Below are 22,616 nucleotides of genomic sequence, written 5' to 3'. Positions count from 1 at the left end.
CTCTCTTTAAACCTTGATTAAGCTTCTCTTCACTGAGCAGGGTTATTGGAATACTATCCTTGATCTTAATGAATGCTACTTGAAAAATACAATTACCACTCAAACAAGATTGGGAGAGGGAAGAGGGGAGAGGGGGAGGGGTGGGGGGGGGGGGGGGTGGTGATCAAATGAGTATTGCAAATGAAATCAACCTTACAAGGGGGACTGGCAGGTATTCCATGAGAATTTCTGAAGGTGCACAGGTGTTCTTCCAAGGAAACTTTGAACTAGTTACTATAGATTTGATCATCTTGGCATCGATTCTTTTGGGATGACGTTAGCAGACCTTGGTACCACCAAAAGAGATTTGCTTTTACAACAAAAAATTAAGTAATCATAGAACCTTTTGCCAAAACAACAGTCTTAATCTCAAGCTATTACAGCCATGGAGTGCACGTTTTTTGGTAATACGTGTTCAAACATGGTCTTAACGGTTCAGTGATTAATTCATTAACTCTTTAAGAATGTAATCCCATGTAAGTAACCAATATATGTCTCAAAATTCATCTGTTTGGGGCCAGAAGGGCATTAGCTCATATACTTTAAAGCTTATCTGCCATAGTTTACAGGAGGGATTAGACCGCCCTACAAGGTCACTGGACAGGTGGTTATCTCATCAACTCAGCTCTCAGTTAACATAAGAAAAAGAGGATCATGGGGGACCAATGGTCACCGATTAGGCATTGTTTGTTATATAGAGGGCGCAAGTAGTTACAAGTAGTGCAGTGGGCCTTTAACACAGAGTTAACGCCTTTCTGGCTCTGCAGAGCCAATTTGAGAGATGTGTATAAAAGCTATTAAACAAAACAATATGAAATATGGTGACCCATCTCTATGGCCTCAGAGATTCCTCTCTCACATCCAGACTTGTCCTTCATGTCTGGAGATAGCGCACCTCAATCACTGTCACTTCAAGATACGGTCCCCATTGTCATATAAACAAAAAACATCGGTATAGGCCTGGCTAAACACAATTAATTCCTCATCAAGTCATGACTTGTCATAACAGAAAATAAACAAGTGATGACAAAAGTCTGATAAATGGTGAAGTGGTCAACTTTAACCTTTTAGAAGGGTTTCTGTCAGGAAGATGGGGACATTGTCCTGTGGTATACTGGTCTGTCTGTCAGAAAGCCAGGAAGGTCAACATCGAGCAAGGCTAGAACTAAACACCTTTGGATTTGTTTAGGCACCCTGTACTAATATTGTCCATGCAAACATATTACTAGAACTTGTATGGGACATCTTAATTGGGATTCTACATCAAATGCAGAAACAATGTCTTTTTCCCTCTTTAAACTGGTTGTAGAGTCATGGTCCACATCAGTGGCATGTGTGTGTGTGGGGGGGGGGGGGGGGGGGGGAGGGGGGGGGGGTAAGGGGCACCACTGGTCAATGCTCATTTAAAAACTCAATCTAGCTCCAGCATACAGTACACAAAGATATGCCACTCTCATTGTGTTCTTGTGCCTCCCTTTCCAATTTTAGACCTTAAGGAAAACAAACTTTTTTGCTAGTTTAAAGTGCCCCCCCCCCCTCCCCCTGGAAAAAAAAATATCCTAGATTTGCCTCTGGTCTAAAGGATGGGTAACCAGATACCTGGATTAAGGGTGAATCCAACGTTACGGGTAAGTCATCACATACCTTCCATTTTGTCTTGGCAAAGTTTTTCTTGATGTTCTCACTGACCACTTGATGGATGTTCTTTGTAAGTGCCGCATTTCCTGAAATCCTGTCAGAGAAAATAGCAAGAAAACAAAAAAAAATACATAAAAGAGTGGTATTGAAGATACTCATTAGTTTTTATTAAATCAGTTGTGTTATAGAATATGAGTTAATGCCCTTCTCGCTCTCAAGAGACAACATGTACCGTGAAATGAAAAAAATTGTTTAAAATATTTGTTTTCATAATAAATCATCATAAATCACCTTGTCCAAAGAATAACTTGAATAACATAGCGAGCTATTATCTCCCACATACTAAGAGACCTTGGAACAGCAATGTGATAAACCAGTAAGTCAGGGGGAAATATGCTACACAAGTCATATACAAGCCAAATGTTGCAGGTAGATTCCTATTACCAGCATCAAAATCTTTTCCCGGAAAGAAGATTTTGTTCCTTTGAAAATCAATGGAATTACCCAAATTTATATGAAATCTTTGCTTTGCAATATATCTTGCAATCAAATTTGCTATCAGGTATCTATCTATTCATTTTATGACGAGAAGAGGGGAATTCAAAATGTAGGTTGCGATTTTTCAGAATGTTGCCCCCCCCCCCTATAGAATCTTGATTCAGGACACTCCCCTGATATACTTATAGTGTAGATGAGCTGTAATGTCATATGAGACGGTAATAGGGGTCAAAGCAGAAGTGCACAAACACAGGGTATCAAACATGTAATACGATCAAACTCTCATCAACCAGACCTACATCGGCCTCAATCAAGTCACAGAGAGTTATCAGAATAGAATTTAACTCAAGTCTAACCCAACGCCTAGCGAAGTCGCTTTATATTCAAAATGGTAATGTATGAATTTTAGTGGTGTAAAAATAACCCCCTATTTGTGGACTTTCAAGAACATTCTCCACAAAATATTACCAACTTTTTTCTAAAAATAATTTGTTATGCCATTTTGCTGTATGTTATTTGAATCACAGGCTCGATCCTTGTTGATATATATATTCTTCTTTTTATTGAAATTTCTTCCTCTTTTTCATTCAAATCTGCATCCCCCCAAAATAACCTTTTTTTTGGGGGGGGGGGGATTTCTAACTTTTATGCATACACAAAGTCAACATGAAGTGACACCTCCTGTATTTTAAGGCCACTTGTTTGTAGAATACACAGCCTTCTGAGCACTTCTCTTGAAAAAACACAATTCCAGCTGCATTAAACATATCTGTGCTATTATCATCTTTTTAATGGTAGGCCTGCAACTTGTAATGTTTAAAATACAGTTTACCATTGGTAACCCATTTATTTGCTTCTCAGCTGACAACTGTATAGACTATCTTGTCAAAAATGACCAAGGGCATTTTTTTTCCTTCTAATCCTTGTAACTGCATTTAATCAAAGATCCCTTTAACATTTCTACAAGTAAAAAAATACTTCAATCTTATAACTCTCAAAGTCTCAATGCTTTGAATGACACTCAAATTAAACTGCTAGTAGCTGAGGATTGAAAAGACAAAAATAAGTCCACTCCGACTGGTAGCAGACTAGCTTTGACCCGACTGGAGAGGTTTCCACAAACACAACCAGAGTACCCTCCATACCCGCTCAATGGGGATTGGATTACATTGGATCTTGCATAGATAATGCAACGCTGAAAGACATTAGCATCATCCCCCATGAGCAAGGGGTGTCTTGCGACCTGCATGCTTTCCCCTCTAGGCCTGTCTTCATCAGCTCGAGATTGCCAAATAGGCCGCTATTTCTGAATTGGGAAATAATCCGGAAGTTACAAATCTCATCTTCATCAGCTCGAGAAATTAGCTCGAGATATTGTGCTCAGCGTGTGCGAATAGTGCAAGTTTTCAGGCTGGTGAAGACGCACCGGACAACTATAGCGGAATATTTTGCAAACTAGCCCAATATATCTTTGGATGATTATCTCAACCAAATATCCTGCAATTGCAACTTCAGGCTGATGTGGACGGATTAACTGGATAATTTGCGATCAGGATAGTTCAAATATAGCGGGATATTTGGCAATCTGGGGCTGATGAGGGCAGGCCTTCTGTTTCCTGGCTCCCTCTGGGTTGAGGGGAAGTGTGGGTTAATGAGCAGCGATTAATCAGGGATATAGCGGTGTGCCATTAAGTGTTGCTGCTAATTATAAAGACACTAGTGGGGTATATCGGAGTGGGTATATGCAGACTAAACACTATGCAAACACATGTTACACCACAAGTAATGAGTGTTTTACCATAATGTCTAGCGCACACTGTACGATCCTCCTGCGATAGGATTTTCGAAGAAATTGTAATTACATCAGATATGGGAATCTAAACAAACGTCATGTTTCTGATTTAGATTTTAAATAATGATAAGAATACTAATAACCAGAATTTTAGTGCATTGAACTCTTCTAGTCAGAATAAAAGCTGAATCGGCTTCAAATCGTAGACAATCATACTACTGGTCTGACGTCACTATGATTCTGAGCTGATTTAGCTTTTCCCCCTCCAAGGAAGCATGAATCCCTTAAAATTTAGATTTTATTAACCACATATATTCAGATCCTCATTGATTAAGATTGTACAATTTTTAATGCTCATATATAATACTATGGCAAAGTCTTTCAAGGTCTGGGGGGTGTTTCACAAAGATAATAAGTTGAACCTATCTCTAAGTTGGACTTAAAAATTATGGAAAGCCATTAGCATCTTTGAAAATATTTGTAAAAGTTATTTTGAAAGGCATTAATTGTTTATTCAAACCATTCATATTGTCTATCATCAAGGATATTTCATGTTCTGGATGTGGAATTCATAAAAAGTCTAAAATACTTGAATTTCTGCTTTTGAATATATTTCATTTTAAGACTCCAATGGCTGTCCATAATTTTTAAGTCCAACTTAGAGTTAAGTTCTACTTAGGATCTTTGTGAAACACCCCCCTGATCATAGTCAGATCATGTAGTGTACACCGGGCTCAACAAAATGGATTAGCAAAATTACTCCTACTCATTTTGCACTTTTATCAAGACAATGTCTGAAACAAAAGACTAAATACCAAATCTAGAATATGATGATAATGGAGCCTGTTTTCTGTGTGCAGTCTGCTGAATGGATATTTGATGTCCACCGAACGATTATATTGACATAGAGGAACGGAAGGGAGAATGAGAGACTATACTGCTGCTTAATTAAAACAAGCTTTGTTGCTAAATAGCAGAGGATACCATATAATAGAGAGAAGATCAATTAACATCAAACTGTCAAGATTGGTCGCTTTGTGGTCCAAGATGCTGGACAATTTTATCATCGGTCAATACAAATAATTGCCCTCCTTTGAACGAGTGTAACAAAGTCATTAAAAAATCCCTTACTTTTTTATGTTGCTCAGCTGACCATTTAGTTATGCATTCTATCATATTATAAATGTATCAAGTAAGAAAAATTAAAATATAATTTCACTATATTACAAGTCCAAATGAGAAATAGCATATTACCTTTAAAAAGCCACATTTCAGGTGCATCTTAAAAATACATTAGATGCTATAGGTACCATAGCTCAAGAAATGATTAGCAAAGGCCTGCATCAGAGGTTATGCATTAAGTGCTGTTTCCCTGGTTCTCCTTATCACCAAGCATATTAATTTCTAGGTCAATTTTCTGGAGGCTGGCCTAGAATACCGGTATACATTTATTGGTATTACATGGTCGTGCTTACAGCAAGTTTTGGTATGTTATTACATGAACATTTCTATGCACCTTTATGTGTACGTGGATGGATGCATTTAGCACCCCCCTTTTCAAATCAAGGATACATCTATGATCTAATAAATACATAGAGTCAAAATGTTTAGATGTGAGTTGTAGTAGATGATTGGAGTAAACCTATCTTACTTTAATAATTATCAAAGTTTGTCTTAGTTTAGTGTAGATGGATGCATTTACCTAAACTGACTTGATGTTTGAATTATTTTCTTCATAAAACAAGAAAGGAGGAAGACTCAAAATTGATTTGCGAGTTTTATCAATGCTTGTGCGGCAAAAACACCCCCAAAACATCACAAACACATTCTTCCCCATTGTGAGTTACAAACTTACACTTGCAAAAACTGCAAGAATCCTTCATGGGCTATGACTACAGGAAAAGGCTTCACTATCAAGTGTTAAGCCAAGCAGTGCTCTGAAATTATCAGGTCGTTATTAACAACATTATGTAGCGGAAATGCCCAAGGCGATAGGTTTCTATGCATTTGAGGTTGTCCCAAGCGGCACAGGAGGAGGATGAAAGCAATACGACCGAGGCAAAACTTAGACAAGTGGATCTACTAGTATACAAGATACAGCTGAAAATTGCAACATGTAAGCAAACTGTCCCCCCCCCCCCCCTTCCCCTTCCTCCATCTGAATTTGAAGTGACCCTTTCTCTCTGGTTCCCCTACCCCCATCCCTGCTGCATTTAAAAAACAAAGGTCAAGTTATTTTTTTGAATAAAGATAATATATATAAGATACATCATACATTTGCAGCAAGGTAATACCCTTCTCCCCTCCCCCATCATCGATTCCACCTGTACCCCCACAACTAGTGACCCACTTATTACCCTCAATTACTTCTCTTTCCCCCTGTCCAATCCTTAATCAGTCTGTTGATTTGTTTCTAAATACAATTGTGAAATTTTGCCTCTAGAACAAAGTCTACTCATCACCCTATTTCCCACGCCGATGTTTCTTCTTAATGCAACACGAACCCCACATCTTTAGGCATTTACTCAGAAAGTGAAGTGTAAAAAGGAAGATGAAAAGAGAAGGAGGATTACACTATCCCTTCCGGAAATTCATGTATGAAACCCAAATCATTTAGATAAATTAGAAGTACCTGTCTAATCACCTAGAAATCTATTGATTGTGAATTTCGTTGCACAAAGAGAGAGAGAGAGAGAGAGAGAGAGAGAGAGAGGGAGGAAGAGAGAGAAAGATGGATAGAGAGGGAGGGAGAGAGAGAGAGAGAGAGAGGGAGGGAGAGAGAGAGATAGAGAGAGAGAGAGAGAGGAAAAACGGTGATCATGAAAGAAACAGACACCGCAAGAAGTTCTGCTCTTGCATGAATATGAAGACAATTGAATTAAAAGAAACTACAGAAATACAATCCTACAATATTAGATTTGAATACAGAAATAGAAGGAGAGAGTATATGTGGAGGTGATGTGATCTCGTGGATACGTCACCAGACTGTTGTCTTCCGTGGCACTAATGTCCTTTAGCAAGACATTAATCTACATTTGCCACACTCTACCCAGGTGAGGTAAATGGGTACCTGACATGAATGAATTCCTTGAAATGCTGGAGCACCATAATGGCAGCCATGCTTAAGCTGGATTAATAATTGTGGAGTGCAAGGAGTGTCAAATCTGACTGACATGAGCGCTTTAGAACCCACTATTATTATTATTATTATTATTATGAAAGAGAGAGATAGATCAAGTTGAACAGATAGAAAGAGAGAGAGAAAGAGATAGATAGAGTTGAACAGGTAGAGAGAGAGAGAAAGAAGAAAAAAAGATCGAGTTGAACAGGTAGAGAGAGAGAGAAAAAAAGACAAGAAGATAAAAAGAAAGAAAGAAAGAAAGAAAAAGTGAGTGAGAAAAATTGAGAGAGAGAAAGATAATGAGAGAGGAAAAAAAACTACAGGTGAGAGAAAAAACTTGTGAGAAAAACCCGCCTGTATTTCTGGGACCTGAAATCGAGGTACCGTTAATGCCTAAAAGCTCTTCAAAAGCCCATCAGTATAATCTATACCACATACAGTAGATTGATCAAGCCAATCTTCTGAGAGAGCAGGATGTGTGAGGGTGAGGGGGCGAGGGGGCTAAAGGGAGACATGAAACAGGATATTTGATCTTGAAAACAGGATTGGACACTTCTTATGCTAAAAGACTAGGATGTTTACGAGGCAGGTGGGTGGACATATAAAAATAAAATTGAGGGCCTTCAGGTGAGAAAGGGTAAGAAAGGGTGAGAGAGAGGGAGAGGTAAAATCAGGAAGCAGCAGGGGATAGACATAACAAAGTAAAAGAAAGAAGAGAACCGCTACAGAGAATAGACTGAAATAATAATATAAGAGAGAAAGTGAGAGAGAGAGAGAGAGAGAGAGAGAGATTGAAAGAGGGAGAGTGTGTGTGAGTGAGAGACATAGAGAAAAAGAGAGAAATTGGAGGAAAGTGAGAGAAAGAAAGAGAGATTGAAAAAGGGAGTGAGAGAGGGGGACGAGGATACTGATGTACATAAAAAAGGGGGAGAATGAAAAGATGCATAGACAACAGGAAAGAGAGACAAGCAGAGAGATAGAAGAAAAAAAGAAAGATAGAATGCAAGATAAAAGAAAGAATAAGAATGGTAAACAAGCTAGAAAGAAAGAATTAAGACAGATCGATCATCCTGACATCATTTTCTTCCAACATACTCATAGAATTCGATTTATGGTCCTTAAAAAAGGATGATGCTCTTCATTTTTACAGCGCATTTCCTGGCCCAGACCAGTTATCAACTTCGACCTGTTTCTCGGAGAGGGGTTTTGAGTAGTCAAGAATCTGCCTGGTTTTGGATATCAAAGCTAAAATCAAGTCCAGGGACCCATTGCATGAAGCCTTTTTTCAATGACAAATGTCAAAAATCAATGACAAATCTGCTGATAACCAATCAGAAGCAAGGATTTCACTACCTTATAATGAAAACTGTCATTTATCACTGATGACAAGTTTTGTGAAATGGGGCCCTGGTAACGGATTTCAAGAGAACACACCCAAACATGTATATCATGCAAAAGGTGTGTTGTACTGAATTCTCTCATTTGCATACACTCAACAGTGGGCCCACCAGATTCCAGTATGCAATGGGTTCAAAGATATATACATAATAATGGGAACCACATTAAAGGTAGTGTATCCCTTTTGCAGCCAATATTGAATTCTGTAGAACTTTGCAGCACTTTTGAATTTGTCACGTATGTCCTATTTATGAAATGTAAACATTAGCAGTGAGTGTCCTAGTATTCAAATTATGCAAGGAAAAAAAACAGTTTACTTTCTAAACTTCACTGTCAGACACTATTGAGTGACTGACTGACTTGGGACACATTTCATGGGGCCACAATAATCAGGTCACTGCTTGCCAAGTGAGCCAAATCCACACAAAAAACAGATCAATAAATAAAGAGGAAATGTCCAATAACAAAAAGACATTTTCTGGGTTTGAGAGCAGTGGTCCCTCATGTCCTAATGACCGGATGGAGGGAAAAACAATTGGAGCATCTACAATGCATGTTTTGATTAAGCTCAGTTCAATGCACTGGCTTTCAAAACGGAGGTGACTCTCTTTAATGTTCCATCCTTCATCTAAATGTTAAAGGGATAACTCAGCTACATGCTTCAATGACAATCGGTGAAAAGAAATACAACGGAGCATCAAATAATTCAGCACTGCAAAACTCCAAAAAATGATTTGACTAATATGCAACTATAATGCTGGTATCAACAAGCTTTTTAAAGTCTGTTCATGGCCCCAAGAACCCCAAAATACAGCAGTTTTCTTTTTATTTGGTGCCTCATACCATGTCATGGTCTGTACTTAATCAATCAGCTATGTGCACACAAAAATTCTACAATGAAGCAAATTATGAGCTTTTATCTAGTTTGCTGTTTGAATAAAAACAATGTATATCTTGATTCTTATTTATGATGCATTTTTAAGATTATTTTTTTAACAGCTATTTTCTAAAAAAACATAGAGATTCATTTGATTGAATTCTGACATTTGAAATCTTTCTTCTTAACCCCTTCTGAGTACAAATCCTGGCCAAGAATTTTGTCTCAAGTGTCATCTCATTCTGTCATCATGAAACAGATATTGGTACATGCATTGTGAATTCTAGTCCAATCTAAGATATACGGTGTAGATGGCAAAGATTACATGATGGACTTTTGAAGAGCTGTTAGGTATTAAAGCCTGTCTGTACTAGTTTGGCCGGGAGGGATTAGACCACCCAGCGTGGTCACTGACAGGTGGTTATATCATCAAATCAGCTCTCAATTAACATAAGAAAAAGGGGATCATGGGGGACCAACAGGCACTGATTAGGCATTGTTTTCTATATAGAGGGCGCAAGTAGCTACAAGTAGTGCAGAGGGTCTTTAAAGGTCAATAAGTTAATGGTACTTTGTTTTCAGGTTCTAGAAATACAAGCTGGGTTTTCTCACAAGTTCTTCCTCACACCTGCAGCTTCTTTTTGTAAATACCAAATTAAAAACTGAAGTTAGAAGCAGAAGCAAAAGCAATTCTAGGAAATGACATGGTCTGTCTGTAAAATTCTTCGTAAAGGTGAAAGACCTTGGGTGACATTGGTTATAAATATAAAGCCAACACCAAAATCAGGTGTGAGCACTGTTCGCAGTAATGCCCAATTAATCTAAAAGGTGTGGAAAAGTGCATGGGACAGTGCATCTGAAGCTGAATTTCCTCCTGTCACAACCCACGAGAGACAAATCTAACGGCAGACTCATGGTGTGTTAATTCAGACTGAAGGGAAATCATACAAAGCTTTAGTACAGTCAAACCTGCTTAAGTGACCACCTGTCTACAAAGACCCAATTTTTTGTTTCCCTTGAAATTAGTTTCTCATTGAAACATGTACTAAAGGAACCTGTCTACGAAAATCACTTTTTGTGTTTCCCTTGGGCGGTCTCTATAGACAAGAATCACTGTAAAGTGAAAGGGGTGTACAGACTGAATAAGAACATCATATAAATGAACTAGTTTTGAAAAAGTCGGTTGTCATGACAGCAGGCCAATTAATCATAAGTACATGCTCACGATGAGCTCCTCAAAGTTATACATTTTTTAACGATGCTCAGACTAGAATGCGACCCTGACTCTCCATCAAGTTATTGTTCAAAAACGATGCTCTATTGTGCATTTTTGTTATACAACATTTTGTTCATGATGTTCCCTTTTATGTCATTCAGACTAGAAGTAAAGGTAATTCCTTATCGTAAAGCTGTACATTAAATATAGGTAGTCTGAAAGGGGGGATATGTGCTCCCTCACTTATACTGTCATTGGAGTAGAAGAGGATGGTGTATACGTTTGCCCACTTTCGGAAGTGGCACATCATGGCGAGCATGAGCAAATCCTGTCCGTTAACGCCGTTAATCTAATGAGGGAGCCAGGTGACACCTCTGCACTGCCTTCTCTCTCCAATCACTTCGTCCGTTGAGAGCCAGAAGGACGTTAAGCCTTTATTGAGGTATATGAGTAAACGTCCTTCTGTGTCTCGGCAGATGACTTCATCCTAATCCATCATCATTGGAGATGGGACCAGTCAGTGGTGGATTGAGGCGGGGGGGGGGGGGGGGGGGGGGGGGGGGTTGGGGGCACAACCAGCCCGTGTCCACCCCTCTTCTTTTAAGACCTAATCTGGCATATCATAAGTTTTCCCAAAATTTGATCATCTACCCGAGTCCACATGTCATACCAGTCAAGGTCCTATTTTGCTTGTCAGAAATTTTCTGGAGTAAATTTGCACCTGTAAATGTGATAACTCTTTCTTTTTCTTGTCAAGAGATTTTCTTCAAAGTGTGCCCTCTTCCTTTCTACAGAATCCTAGACTAACCCACATGACCCCCAATCGTCAATCCAATCTCTAACCTAAGCTCTCTCAAGATCTCACCAAAGGATATCTGAAAAGCTTTCTCTACAAATCGAAAACAAAGATAATCTATCTTTCACTGTAACATGACTACATCCAAACTTCCCAGATATACCCTTCTGTTTTATATTAACCCATCAGGGAATTGCTTCATGAACAGGTGGCACAAGGTTCAACATTTTCCTCCTTCAAAAATGGACAAACTTACATTTTCTCTTAAGTCTATCACTAATTCACTGTTACAAATTTTCTGGCAATAAATCATGGGATCGTAAAAAAAAGTTACATAAAGTTAGAGGGGGAAATTGTGACCTCTGATTTCACACTACAAAATTCAGGTTTGAAGAATTCAAAGTTTTTATTTGTACATTTATAATAAAATGCATTAAATAAATAACACCTCACAAGGCAAAAAATTGGACACAAATACTACATATTATTTGATGAGAGCCATAATTCATAACATTTAAATTAGAGTGAATATCCTTCCGGCTCTTGGCAGAGGATATGTTTACTACGAATTAAAGAGCATGAGTAATGCACATCGACTATAATCAAATAAGGTTGGAGGACTGAATAACAAAGTAACCAAATTGATTCACCACGTATATGAATCATATCATGTACAGATTTATTTACTCAATTAAGAGAAAAAGAATGGATGCGCAGGCGTTTGAATTGACCTCCCTTCCTTGGGTAAGAAAGAAAATGCATTTAAATGGTGGACTAATTTGCCCCCAGGGGGCTGCTATTAAAAGACACCATACATATGACTCAGGACGAGGAAAACTGTGAGATCTTTATATCTCTTCTGATCAGAGACAGAAGGGCTTTAAACTTTCTTTTTAAAGTATATGAGTTAACACCCTTCTGGCTCCAAACAGACGGTAATCATATGAATCATTTCTGAGAACTAGTACTTCCACATCTACTACAGATGTTATGCTACAGTGACAGCTATTTCTACCACTACCAATGTGTTTGTTCTAGAGTATTCTGCAGGATGAATCCAAATCAATCTGAAATAACTTAAATTATTGCCTCTTTTGAAAAGTGACTGCAAAAATAAAATCATTAATTTATTGTATGTTTAAATAAATGGCATATGGGTTGAAAAATATCTGTGTATCAGGGGTGATAGTGTGCACTAACAAAAAACAGTTTTAAAATGTTTTTTTTAATTCCTCAACCAACCCCCTCCTTGAGAAAAAACAAATAAACAAGGATTTAAAAAAAAAAATTTTTTTTGGGGGGGGGGGTGGCATCTTACAACATTTCCCCCTTTTGAGTAAGAAATTTTGGAAAAGATTGGGGGAAAAAAATTATCAGGAAATGGATTTAATTATCAGGCTTTGTGTATACAATTATAGCCTTACGAATTATGTGTTTCATAAGATTCTTTACGTCTATTACTCTCATGCGCACTACTTTCCTGTAGTGGGTTCTATATCTATGGCTGTAGTTTGTTTATTAAATCTATTTACCAACATCTTGTTTAAACAAGGCTTTGACTAATTACTGAAAACCAACGACGAGAGACAAGAGAGGAAGTCTTGGAGAATACTCACCAGGGATGAGCGATGGACTCTTCACACGTATACCTGCTGTTTGGATCCACGTCCATTAAATGCCTGATGAAATCCTTAGCTGTAAACAGAGGGAAGAAAAAAAGAGGAAAAGGTTGGCAAACAGATTAAAAACCTTGTTGAGTTTTCCAGAACTAATTGCCAGATGCTTTGTGAGGGTATGCGGTGATGCTTGGAAGCATGGTATGTTTGTTGTACAGGGGGATTGTAATCGTCTGGTGTAAGCTGTGATGTTGATGATTAACAATATGACTTATTGACAGAAATATTGACCCATCTTCACGAGGAGGGGGAAGGGGCAAATGCATTAATGCACTAAAAGCACGTAGGTCCAAAAGTATACACTTCATCAACAACACAAAATCATGAGGAGAGGGGGCAACTCTCCATCACAAGAATCAAGGACCCTTCATACAACTATGTAGCTCAGGAGGGGTCAACCCCTTGACCTTTGTTCATTTATCTGCATAATGTTTTTTAAAATAAATATTATAGTCATTTCTTAATGGGTATTTTCACATCTTCAGTAGATTTACATTGCATTTGTATGAAAACCAACTTTCTAGAGCTCTCGATATCACATATAAATTCAACCAAAATACTCTAAATATCCTTTTAAACATTCTTTCGATTTCTCTTCACTTTAAGATCTACCTCTTTTCCTCTTTCTACACCTTTGTTTTATCCCACTCCCCATCCTATATTTCACCTCTCTCTCTCTCTCTTTCTTTCTGTCTCCCTGTCTCAGTCTCCCTGTCTCAGTCTCCCTGTCTCTGTCTCTTTCTCTGTCTCTCTCTCTCTCTTTCTTTCTCTCTCTCTCTCTCTCTCACTCCCTCCCTCCCTCCCTCCCTCCCCCTCTATCTCTCTCTCCATCTCAAACTGGCTTTCTCCTTCCTATGATTTAACCCTTCTCTCTATCCGTCTCTCCCCATCATACCTTCCGCACCAGACTGATCCCATTCCCCATCCTATATTTCACCTCTCTCTCTCTTTCTTTCTGTCTCCCCCCTCTCTCTCTCTCTCTCTCTCTCTCTCTCTCTCTCTCTCCCTCCCTCCTCCTCCTCCTCCTCCTCCCCTCCCTCCCTCCCTCCCTCCCTCCCTCCCTCCCTCCCTCCCTCCCTCCCTCCCTCCCTCCCTCCCTCCCTCCCTCCCTCCCCCTCTCTCTCTCCATCTCTAACTGGCTTTCTCCTTCCTATGATTTAACCCTTCCCTCTATCTGTCTCTCCCATCATACCTTCCGTACCAGACTGATGACATAACCCCAATCAGGCACAAATTACAGATGCTAGCATCGAGACAAAAACAGAAAGCGATACATCCGTCACCTAGCACCCCTTCCCCCTTCTCCTTAAATTACTAGAAAGGTCAGGGAGTACCTCAATCATACTGGTGCAAAACTACCCAGGTGACAATCCACCCTCCTTCTTTCTCTGATAGTGGAAAGGAGGAACATGATCACAAAAACTTTTTTTTAAATAGAGTCAAAGGCAACTTGAATGTATCCTATTGCATTGCATACAGAAATCCTGTCCTGATTATGTAATACACTCAGCTTTAACAAAAAATCAAGTTTGTGAACTTTCATTCTTGGATGGGCACATTCACGTAATTGTTAGAAGGTCTGATTCAGAAATTGCAAAAAAAAGAGCAAGTAGTCATTCAAACGTAACTAAACATGTGAATCTCTAATCTTGTTCACCGATGAAAACAAATAATAAAAACACAATGAGGAGGATAACTAGAGCTTTGGATGTCAACTGTAGTCTCAGGACTGCATGGGTTTTGACAAGCATGGTCAAGATGCCCCTCTCAGTTTAAATATGACTCTACACGATGGAAATGCTCATTAACATTTGAATGGCCAGATGACCCTTTTTGGCAATTTTTTTTGGAGACTCATTTATTATCAAATGGCTATGCTAACTCTAGTGTAGATGGTTTGATTCAAATTTAGGTTTTTATTTTTGTTATATAGAAAATTTAAGTCTATAATGAAGTATTTATTTGAAAATCTTAATAATAAATAGTGTCCACTTTTTTATACTGAGTGTACCCCAGATAGCCTTTTCATATGGATTGACGCAAAAAAAGACTTTTAAAATATGCTGCTGCAAAATAATATGACATATATTTTTCTGTATAACACAAAAAACAATGAATATGTGAATGGGCCATTTTTGTTTGCAGCCAATTTGGGTTTATGTCCCATTAAATTTTCTTGAAATACAATATATTTGATCATCATCAAAACTAATGATTACTTCCCGTGTATAATAAGCTTCTACAAATCTAATAAACCCAATTTTATAGGAAAAATGCACCTTGGGTCGTGAATTTTGTTACTATTTTTTTTTAAAGGAATGTTCGCAAGTCAAACCCTCCCAGGTCTCCTGTATACTGATCCCAATCAAATTGAGTTGATGTATCGCTTCGATACCCAAGTGGAAATGTACGGGGAGTGTCTCTTACCTTGCTCATTTATAAGTTAGAAAGGTCATGGGGCTCCCTCGACTTGCTCTCCACGTTGCCTCTGGAGTGCTAACACATCCAAGGTATCAACTTTATTCAATATGAAGCCCAACTTCAACCACATGCCTTTTGCCCCTACCTACATGCTACAACGTTTCGGGATTGCATGTATCATGCCAATTTAGATAATTTGATAAATATTTCTTCACTCCTTAAACTACTGCGCTGCTTCTGGGGTGCTTTATACACAATCAAGGTATCAAATTTATTCCATATGAGGGCGATTCAAGCACATGAATTTCATGCAGCAACATTCATACTCGCATACCCTATACTAATTTGGATATTTCATATTCAACCTCATGCCACAAACCACTGTGTTGCCTCCTCTTGCTATCAATGTTGCCTCTGGAGTGTATACACAAACAAGGTATCGACTTTATTCCATATGAAGGCAGTGATGCAACCTCGGGCCTCTATAAGCCAGGATTCCAAATTTGCATACCTTGTGCCAATTCAGAGGCATGTGATACATATTTCCTGTAATAACATTCAGCCAAAATCCACTGTGTTGCCTCATTTTGCTATGAACACTGCCTCCAGTGTGCTTATACAATGAAGGTATCAACTTTAGTGAACATTTGGGGCAACTGTATTTCGCCTCTATGAGCCAAGGGTTCCAAATTTACATACCTTGTGCCAACCTTGGAGACTACATACATACACACATTGTATTTTCCTTTAAAAACAAAACTAATTGAGGATCCTTTCAGGCCTCAAATGATGTACAATAGATTCCTAGCAATGTGGCAGCACATTACTTCTTCTATCTAAGACTGGCCCCTCCACTGATTTTCATCAACTTCACTTCTATTCGTCAATACGTTCTGGGTTTGTTGAACATGTAGGCACTACATTTTCCTCACAATATATATATATATATATATATATATGCCTTCAGTTCAAGGGAATGATATTTTATAGGAACCAGGTATCAGTGTTTTCAAACACATTCAGCCTCATAATGGATCATGTATTGCCATTTTGTTGAGAATCTGTTTTTAGTTACTTAATAAAGTACCTGAAGGATCTTCATTTTAATTTGGGGAAAGTCATCATTCCCTTTCAGATAAAGCCACTTTCAAAATCTAGCTTTCTTCCAGAAGATACCGAGAGCCAACATGGCTCTTTTGCAGGAAACATATTTGTACAAATTCTGGAAAATTTTAAACCAATTTGAAATGCAACACTACATGGAAATTTAATATGGCCTTCTAGAAACTCTATCCTTGAATTCACGCAATCCAAAATGCGGATGAGACTTTTTTAGATCAATGCTCTGTGTTTTTTTCCTAAAAGGGAGTCGTAAAAATCCCTGTTCATAACTCATCAACACATTTGAAGCGGTTAGGGATATCACTTCAGCCACAAATCAAGAACATCATTGCAATCCATACCCTAATCTGACAGATTTACTTCGTCCTTAGTAACGAAAAATTCAGGGCATCCTCATGCAAGATCTGATGAAACCTCTTGAAGAGCAGCATAAATCGAGCACATGATATATACTCAGGGCCCCGATGTTTGATCTACCGGTACTCATCATTTGATCACAGGAGAGGAAGATCACAGGGAGAGAAAGATCACAGGGAAAGGAAGATCACAGGGAAAGGAAGAACACGAGGAGAGGGCAGTTTTTAGGGGGGCATAGAGATAAAATCAGATAAAAATCAAAGTTTTTTTTTAAACACGAGCAAAGTAGAAGAGAGAGAGAGAGCGAGAGAGAGAGAGAGAGAGAGAGAGAGACACACACACACACAAAAATGAGATGGGGAGAGACATAAGTGGGAGTTCAACTGAAGATGAGATATCATATGAGAATAAGTGGGTGATATAGAAACAAAAAAGAGGGAGGGAGGAAGGGACAAAGAGAGAGAAGAAAGTGATGAAAGTGAAGAAAGTGGGAAGAAAGAGAGAGAGAGAGAGAGAGAGAGAGAGACCGCAAGATCAATATAGTGAGGAGATAAAGGTGAAAAGTTAAAGTTAGATTCCTAGAAGCATGGCAATGTACTATCGTAACCACCACCATTTTGTATGACCATCATCAGGAATCAAGATGACCACCATCAACAACAGTCACATCCTCCCAGCTTGTTTATAGCATCTCGTATCTTCCAGGCAGCCTAGAATTGGCAACTGAATCGTAGCTGAATCGATGGGGCAGAGACAACACTCACGGAACCACATGCTATCCAGTCGGGCATGAAGATCAAACTGCTATTTATTGCACCCTTCATTGGAGACTTCATTAGTCTTTTTCATGATCCGCGTATTACCAGGTCCTCGGTTCTGGCATTTCGAGGGTATTTCATCTGAAACTAACTGCTTGAACAGGGTTCGGTGCAAGCTCGCAAGGACGACTTCCATTTTTGTATTCTGAAAGTCTATGATGGTGATGATGATGATGGTGATGATGGTGATGGTGATGATGATGATGGTGATGGTGATGATGTTGGAGATGATGATAATGATGGTGATAATGATGGTGATGATAATGGTGATGATTATGGCGATGAAGATGATGATGATGATGATGGTGATTTATTCCTACTGACAAGCAACCAGTAGAAATAGAAGGAAAAAAATACCATCTGTCGAACTTCACACCTTATCAAAGGGCATCTATACATGTACATCAACTTGGGTTTGAACCTAGGACCTCCTAGTTACATAACAATTACATTACCACTGAACTACCATCTCTTTCTTCTTTTTCTGTACTTCTGTGAATTCAATTGAGATCAATACATGAACTGAATTGCTCTATTAATCCTATCACTGAAAATATGGACAGAAGAAGAGTATGATATCATGATAGCACCTTAGAATAAGTAATTTATTCTCTAAGGACTGGTTCCATCTCCCTTATTACTAAAAGCCTGATATATGCTCCTGAAAAATGCAGGAAAAAGTTGCAGCGATCCTTGGGGGGTTAAAGCTATAACAACGATGTATGGAATAAGCATTAGTGGGTCATGCAGTAAGATATCAATTTTTATCATCCTTTGTCATCATGCTTCATCTCTTCTTTAGGTCAACATGCTTTAAATTGGTTTTTAATGCATAAGTATTAAACACCATCAACATCTCAGTGGGTTTTGACATTCTGCATGCACCTTCATCTACATGCAGTTCAGCTTCATTTCTTTGAATTTTGAAAATTGAAATTTAATGTTGATTATATCCACTACATTTGCAGATTTAGAAACTAGAGAACAATTTATACAGTACCACAAATAGCCTGATAGTAAAACTCAACTCGATTTTAATACAAGTTCATCTTCAATGCTAATTAAACCCAAGATGAAAGAGGAAAATAAAGGTTGTAATTTGATTCCAGACATCAAGCCCAAGTGCATATAGACATGTAATAATGCTGATGTGTTATGCGCTATACAAAAACGTTTAGTTATTATTATCATTATGTTTTAGAAATCTGCAATAAAGTTTCCTAGTACATGTGTCTCAGTTATAAATACACATGTATCCATTATGCACGCACAGCTACCCTTAAACCCAACAAGCATATGCTGCATGGATAACCTAATCAATGGAGAACGACGAATGCATCGTCCCGTATTAAACCTCTCACACAACAAGACGTTTTACCTCTTCCTTTCCCAAAATAACCATTTGTCGGTGTTCTCATTCTCCCGTGAACCCTAAAACGATACGCCGACTTATCAATGAGCAATGCATAGATTTGCAGCACCGGGGACGATAATCAACCCGCTTGGTCCGTCAAGCCGGATGGAGACATTGCCAGGAAGGAAGGGATGATGTTTTCTTGCTTGCGCATGATTGAAGGGGAATCAAATCAACAGGATGCAGCTATATTACATGTAATTTCATGCAGGCTTTATAGAACGTGCGATCGCTGTGCAATGTGTCTTGTGTGTACTTAATTGTGAGGCAAGATGATGAAGGTGAAGGGGGTTTGATGGTGGAGGTGTTGATAATAATGATGATGATGATGTTGATGATGATGAAATGATGCTATAATGGTGATGTAACAATAATAATGATTGTGGTGGTGATGATGACAATGACCATGATGATATGGTGATGATAATAGTGATGATGATAATTGTGATGATAATGGTAATGAAACTGATAATGACAACAAGAAAGAGAGTTCTAAGGAAACAAAAGGAGCCCCTCCCCCCATCCATTATATACCAGTGGCCTGTTTCATTCACTTTCCACCATATACAATTAGGACCCCCCCCCCCCCACCCTCCCTGCCCAATCAATGAAAGTACCCATGCAGCATCCCTATCTAAATGAACAGCAATGTCTGGGCTCCATCAATATATTCATTGCATCATTAAATCTGTCTGTATTTCAAACAGAAATCATATCACATAAAAATGCATGTAGAAAGTCAACGGCAGGCTTCTACTAGCTGGAGAGGTAACCAACATGTAAAATCATCATGATAAACATTCAAATTCAAATCTGGCAACATGGATGAATGCAGTTGAGTGTTAAATGTTTACACTCCACTTGCATGCCTTCCATGAAAGAGGAGAATAATATTCTATTGGAACCTCTCATTATTCTATCTCTGCCCCTCGATCGATTGATCCCTTTTACCTTCAAATTGCGTAAGTGTGTCCTTGTCAAAGTTGGTTCCATCATTAATAAGTTGACACTGCATTTAATGGAAGTATATCGGACATTTCAATGGGAGTATGAGATGATATAGTCATAAGAGTGGGAATGAACTGTTCTAAGATGTATCACTGGGAACACGAAGATGGTGATCAAACACTTTTATTATTAAGCCTCCTGTACCACACGTATCACAAGCAAACCCACACATTTGTGTGTGACTTTGAATTTCAGATTTCTTCAGCATAAAAAACAGAGTTATACTGCATAGAGGAAATGGGGTGACAGAGAGGAGAAGAGAAAGAGAGACAAGGATAACAGTTCTTTAAAGAGGGAGAGACTACGGTGAGCTCTATATAGAAAGTGAGAGAGGAGGAGAAGAAAAAGGATATAATTACATATAGAAAGAGAAAGCAGAAAGGGAAAAGTAAAAACAAAGTACACATAGAGAAAAAAACAGACAGCAATATATATGGAAGTGAGATGTGAACACACACTACAATTCACAATTTGATAATTGTGTAATCGTGTCAATAGAGAAAGAATGTAAGAGAGAACGTGTGTGTGTGAGATTAAGAAAGCTGTAGAGAGAGAGAGAGTGCAATGCACTTGGCAATATTTCCAGCCTACATGCCGTTACCATGGTAACCCATCAGAGTCGGATATTGCAGGCGTGGAGCGATGTTGGATTTCGTTAAAAATCTGTTAAGTGTTTATCAGCTCCATGATTGTGCGGTATTATATTGCACTATAATTGAAAGAGCACATCAAACCACCTTTGTATAGAGCAATAATCACCCACAAAGTCGGATACTACATTTTCCTTGTAATAACCCCGGTGTAAATATTGATCCCATCATCATTTCAAACTATTCTTTCTTGCTCTTAATCAGTGCTGCATTATTACATTTTAAACCTAAATAGAATCATGATTACATTAGTCCTTTATGAATACAAATGGTCTACACAATATCCCTTTTGATGAGAATTTTAATAGGAAGAACTATGTTATGTAAACAAAATATGTGGTCATTATATGCTTACGCTGCGTAATACTTATTAACGTTCAGATTTATTTGTTCTGATTCTAAAGAACTGGTATACCATGAAATTCACTTTCACTCATCACTCTTTTCAAACGCACTCTCATTACCAACTTTCAGACTTTTTCAGATTACTTTCAGATTATTGCATTGCGTCGTTGGATTCTTTTACAAACATTGCACCATCACCACTGTGGGGGCTATTTCAACTCATTGGCAAAAAATGAGTAATATCCACATTTTCTCTCCTGCAAGATGGTGGAATAATTGAAAAGACGGATGTCTTCAAAACCTTACCTGAATCTGAGATATCGTCCCAGTATGGAGAGTCGAATTCATAGTCCCCTCGCATGATCTGCTGAAAGAGCTTGGAGTCGTTTTCATCATAAAATGGAGGATAACCGCATAATCTGATCAGAGAAAGGAAAGGTTAATGAGATAAGATTATGGCTTTATCTCTAGATGCAATCACGTACCTGGCCTCAAACAATTTCGAGATGTTGTTGATATTTGTTACGGTACATGTTCTTATAGTGAAGCTGTACTTTTTGAGGGGTTAAAAGTGATTGAACTAAATTTGTACAGACATGAAATGCAACAGATATATTTTCAGAAATCATATGAATTCTTTAGAGAATGAATAATTTCTGATGGATACTAAATGAATTGGCAGCATGATTATTTCATTGACCAGTTTCTCTCTGAACCTCTACATTAAAATTCACCTAATTAAAATGAAAAAAGGGTTGTTTTCATCAATATGCAACTTCTTACTTATTAGACTCAGTATTGCTTTGAAATGCAATCAGCATGCAACTAACATAAAATTATCTCCCGAGGACCAGAAAGACATTGACTCCTAAATTTCGCCAAAAAACTATTGTCAATCTGGATTGTGATAAACAAAACAATTATACAGATTCTTAACTTTGACCCCGTTCTCACTCACTTCGTTGGAGCGCTCTGGAGCGCTCTAACTAAGACCCGTTCCTCAGGAGCGGTTCTTAGGTGAGTGAGAACGGTCAAAGTGGTCCAGGAAGTGGACTTCTGGACCGCTCCAGAAGACCACCTTTCGAGGTGGTCTTGAGGAGCGGGTCTTATTAAGAGCGGTTTGGAGCGCTCTAACGTGCAATGTGAACGGAAAGCGTACTTTGAACGGAAGTGAGCTAGTGACCTTCGGTGCGAAACATGTAGTACGGTACATACGGTTTGTATTCCGCGCGCGAAAAAATTGATCTGCTGACCTGAGCTGCCATAGCAACAAGACCACTTTGACTCGTGGAGTGTGTACGCTCGCAAACCGTTCCTCAAGACCCGTTCCTCTGGAGCGGTCTAACTAAGACCACTTTCAAAGTGAGTGAGAACGGGGTCTTTTATATCCTGGCAAGTCGAAGGTGTTTAGTCTTTTTGTGTCCTATGTA

General features: G+C 38.5%; 1 protein-coding gene across 1 annotated transcript in view; it reads right to left on the bottom strand.

Moving 5' to 3' along the window:
* Window positions 1–22,616, bottom strand: part of LOC115929968 (calcium/calmodulin-dependent protein kinase type 1D-like) — a gene marked incomplete at its 5' end in the record, with an annotated part of 54,665 nt that overhangs the window by 6,678 nt on the left and 25,371 nt on the right. The window contains 3 exon segments of the mRNA XM_031000175.1: window positions 1,684–1,771; window positions 12,992–13,070; window positions 21,493–21,605. Of these exon segments, the coding sequence (XP_030856035.1) occupies window positions 1,684–1,771; window positions 12,992–13,070; window positions 21,493–21,605 (280 nt within the window).

This window comes from Strongylocentrotus purpuratus, unplaced genomic scaffold, assembly GCF_000002235.5.
Source record: "Strongylocentrotus purpuratus isolate Spur 01 unplaced genomic scaffold, Spur_5.0 spur5_scaffold_6, whole genome shotgun sequence".
Classification (NCBI taxonomy): Eukaryota; Metazoa; Echinodermata; class Echinoidea; order Camarodonta; family Strongylocentrotidae; genus Strongylocentrotus; species Strongylocentrotus purpuratus.
Note: the sequence above shows the minus strand (reverse complement) of the source record. Positions and strands in the feature narration are given on the sequence as shown.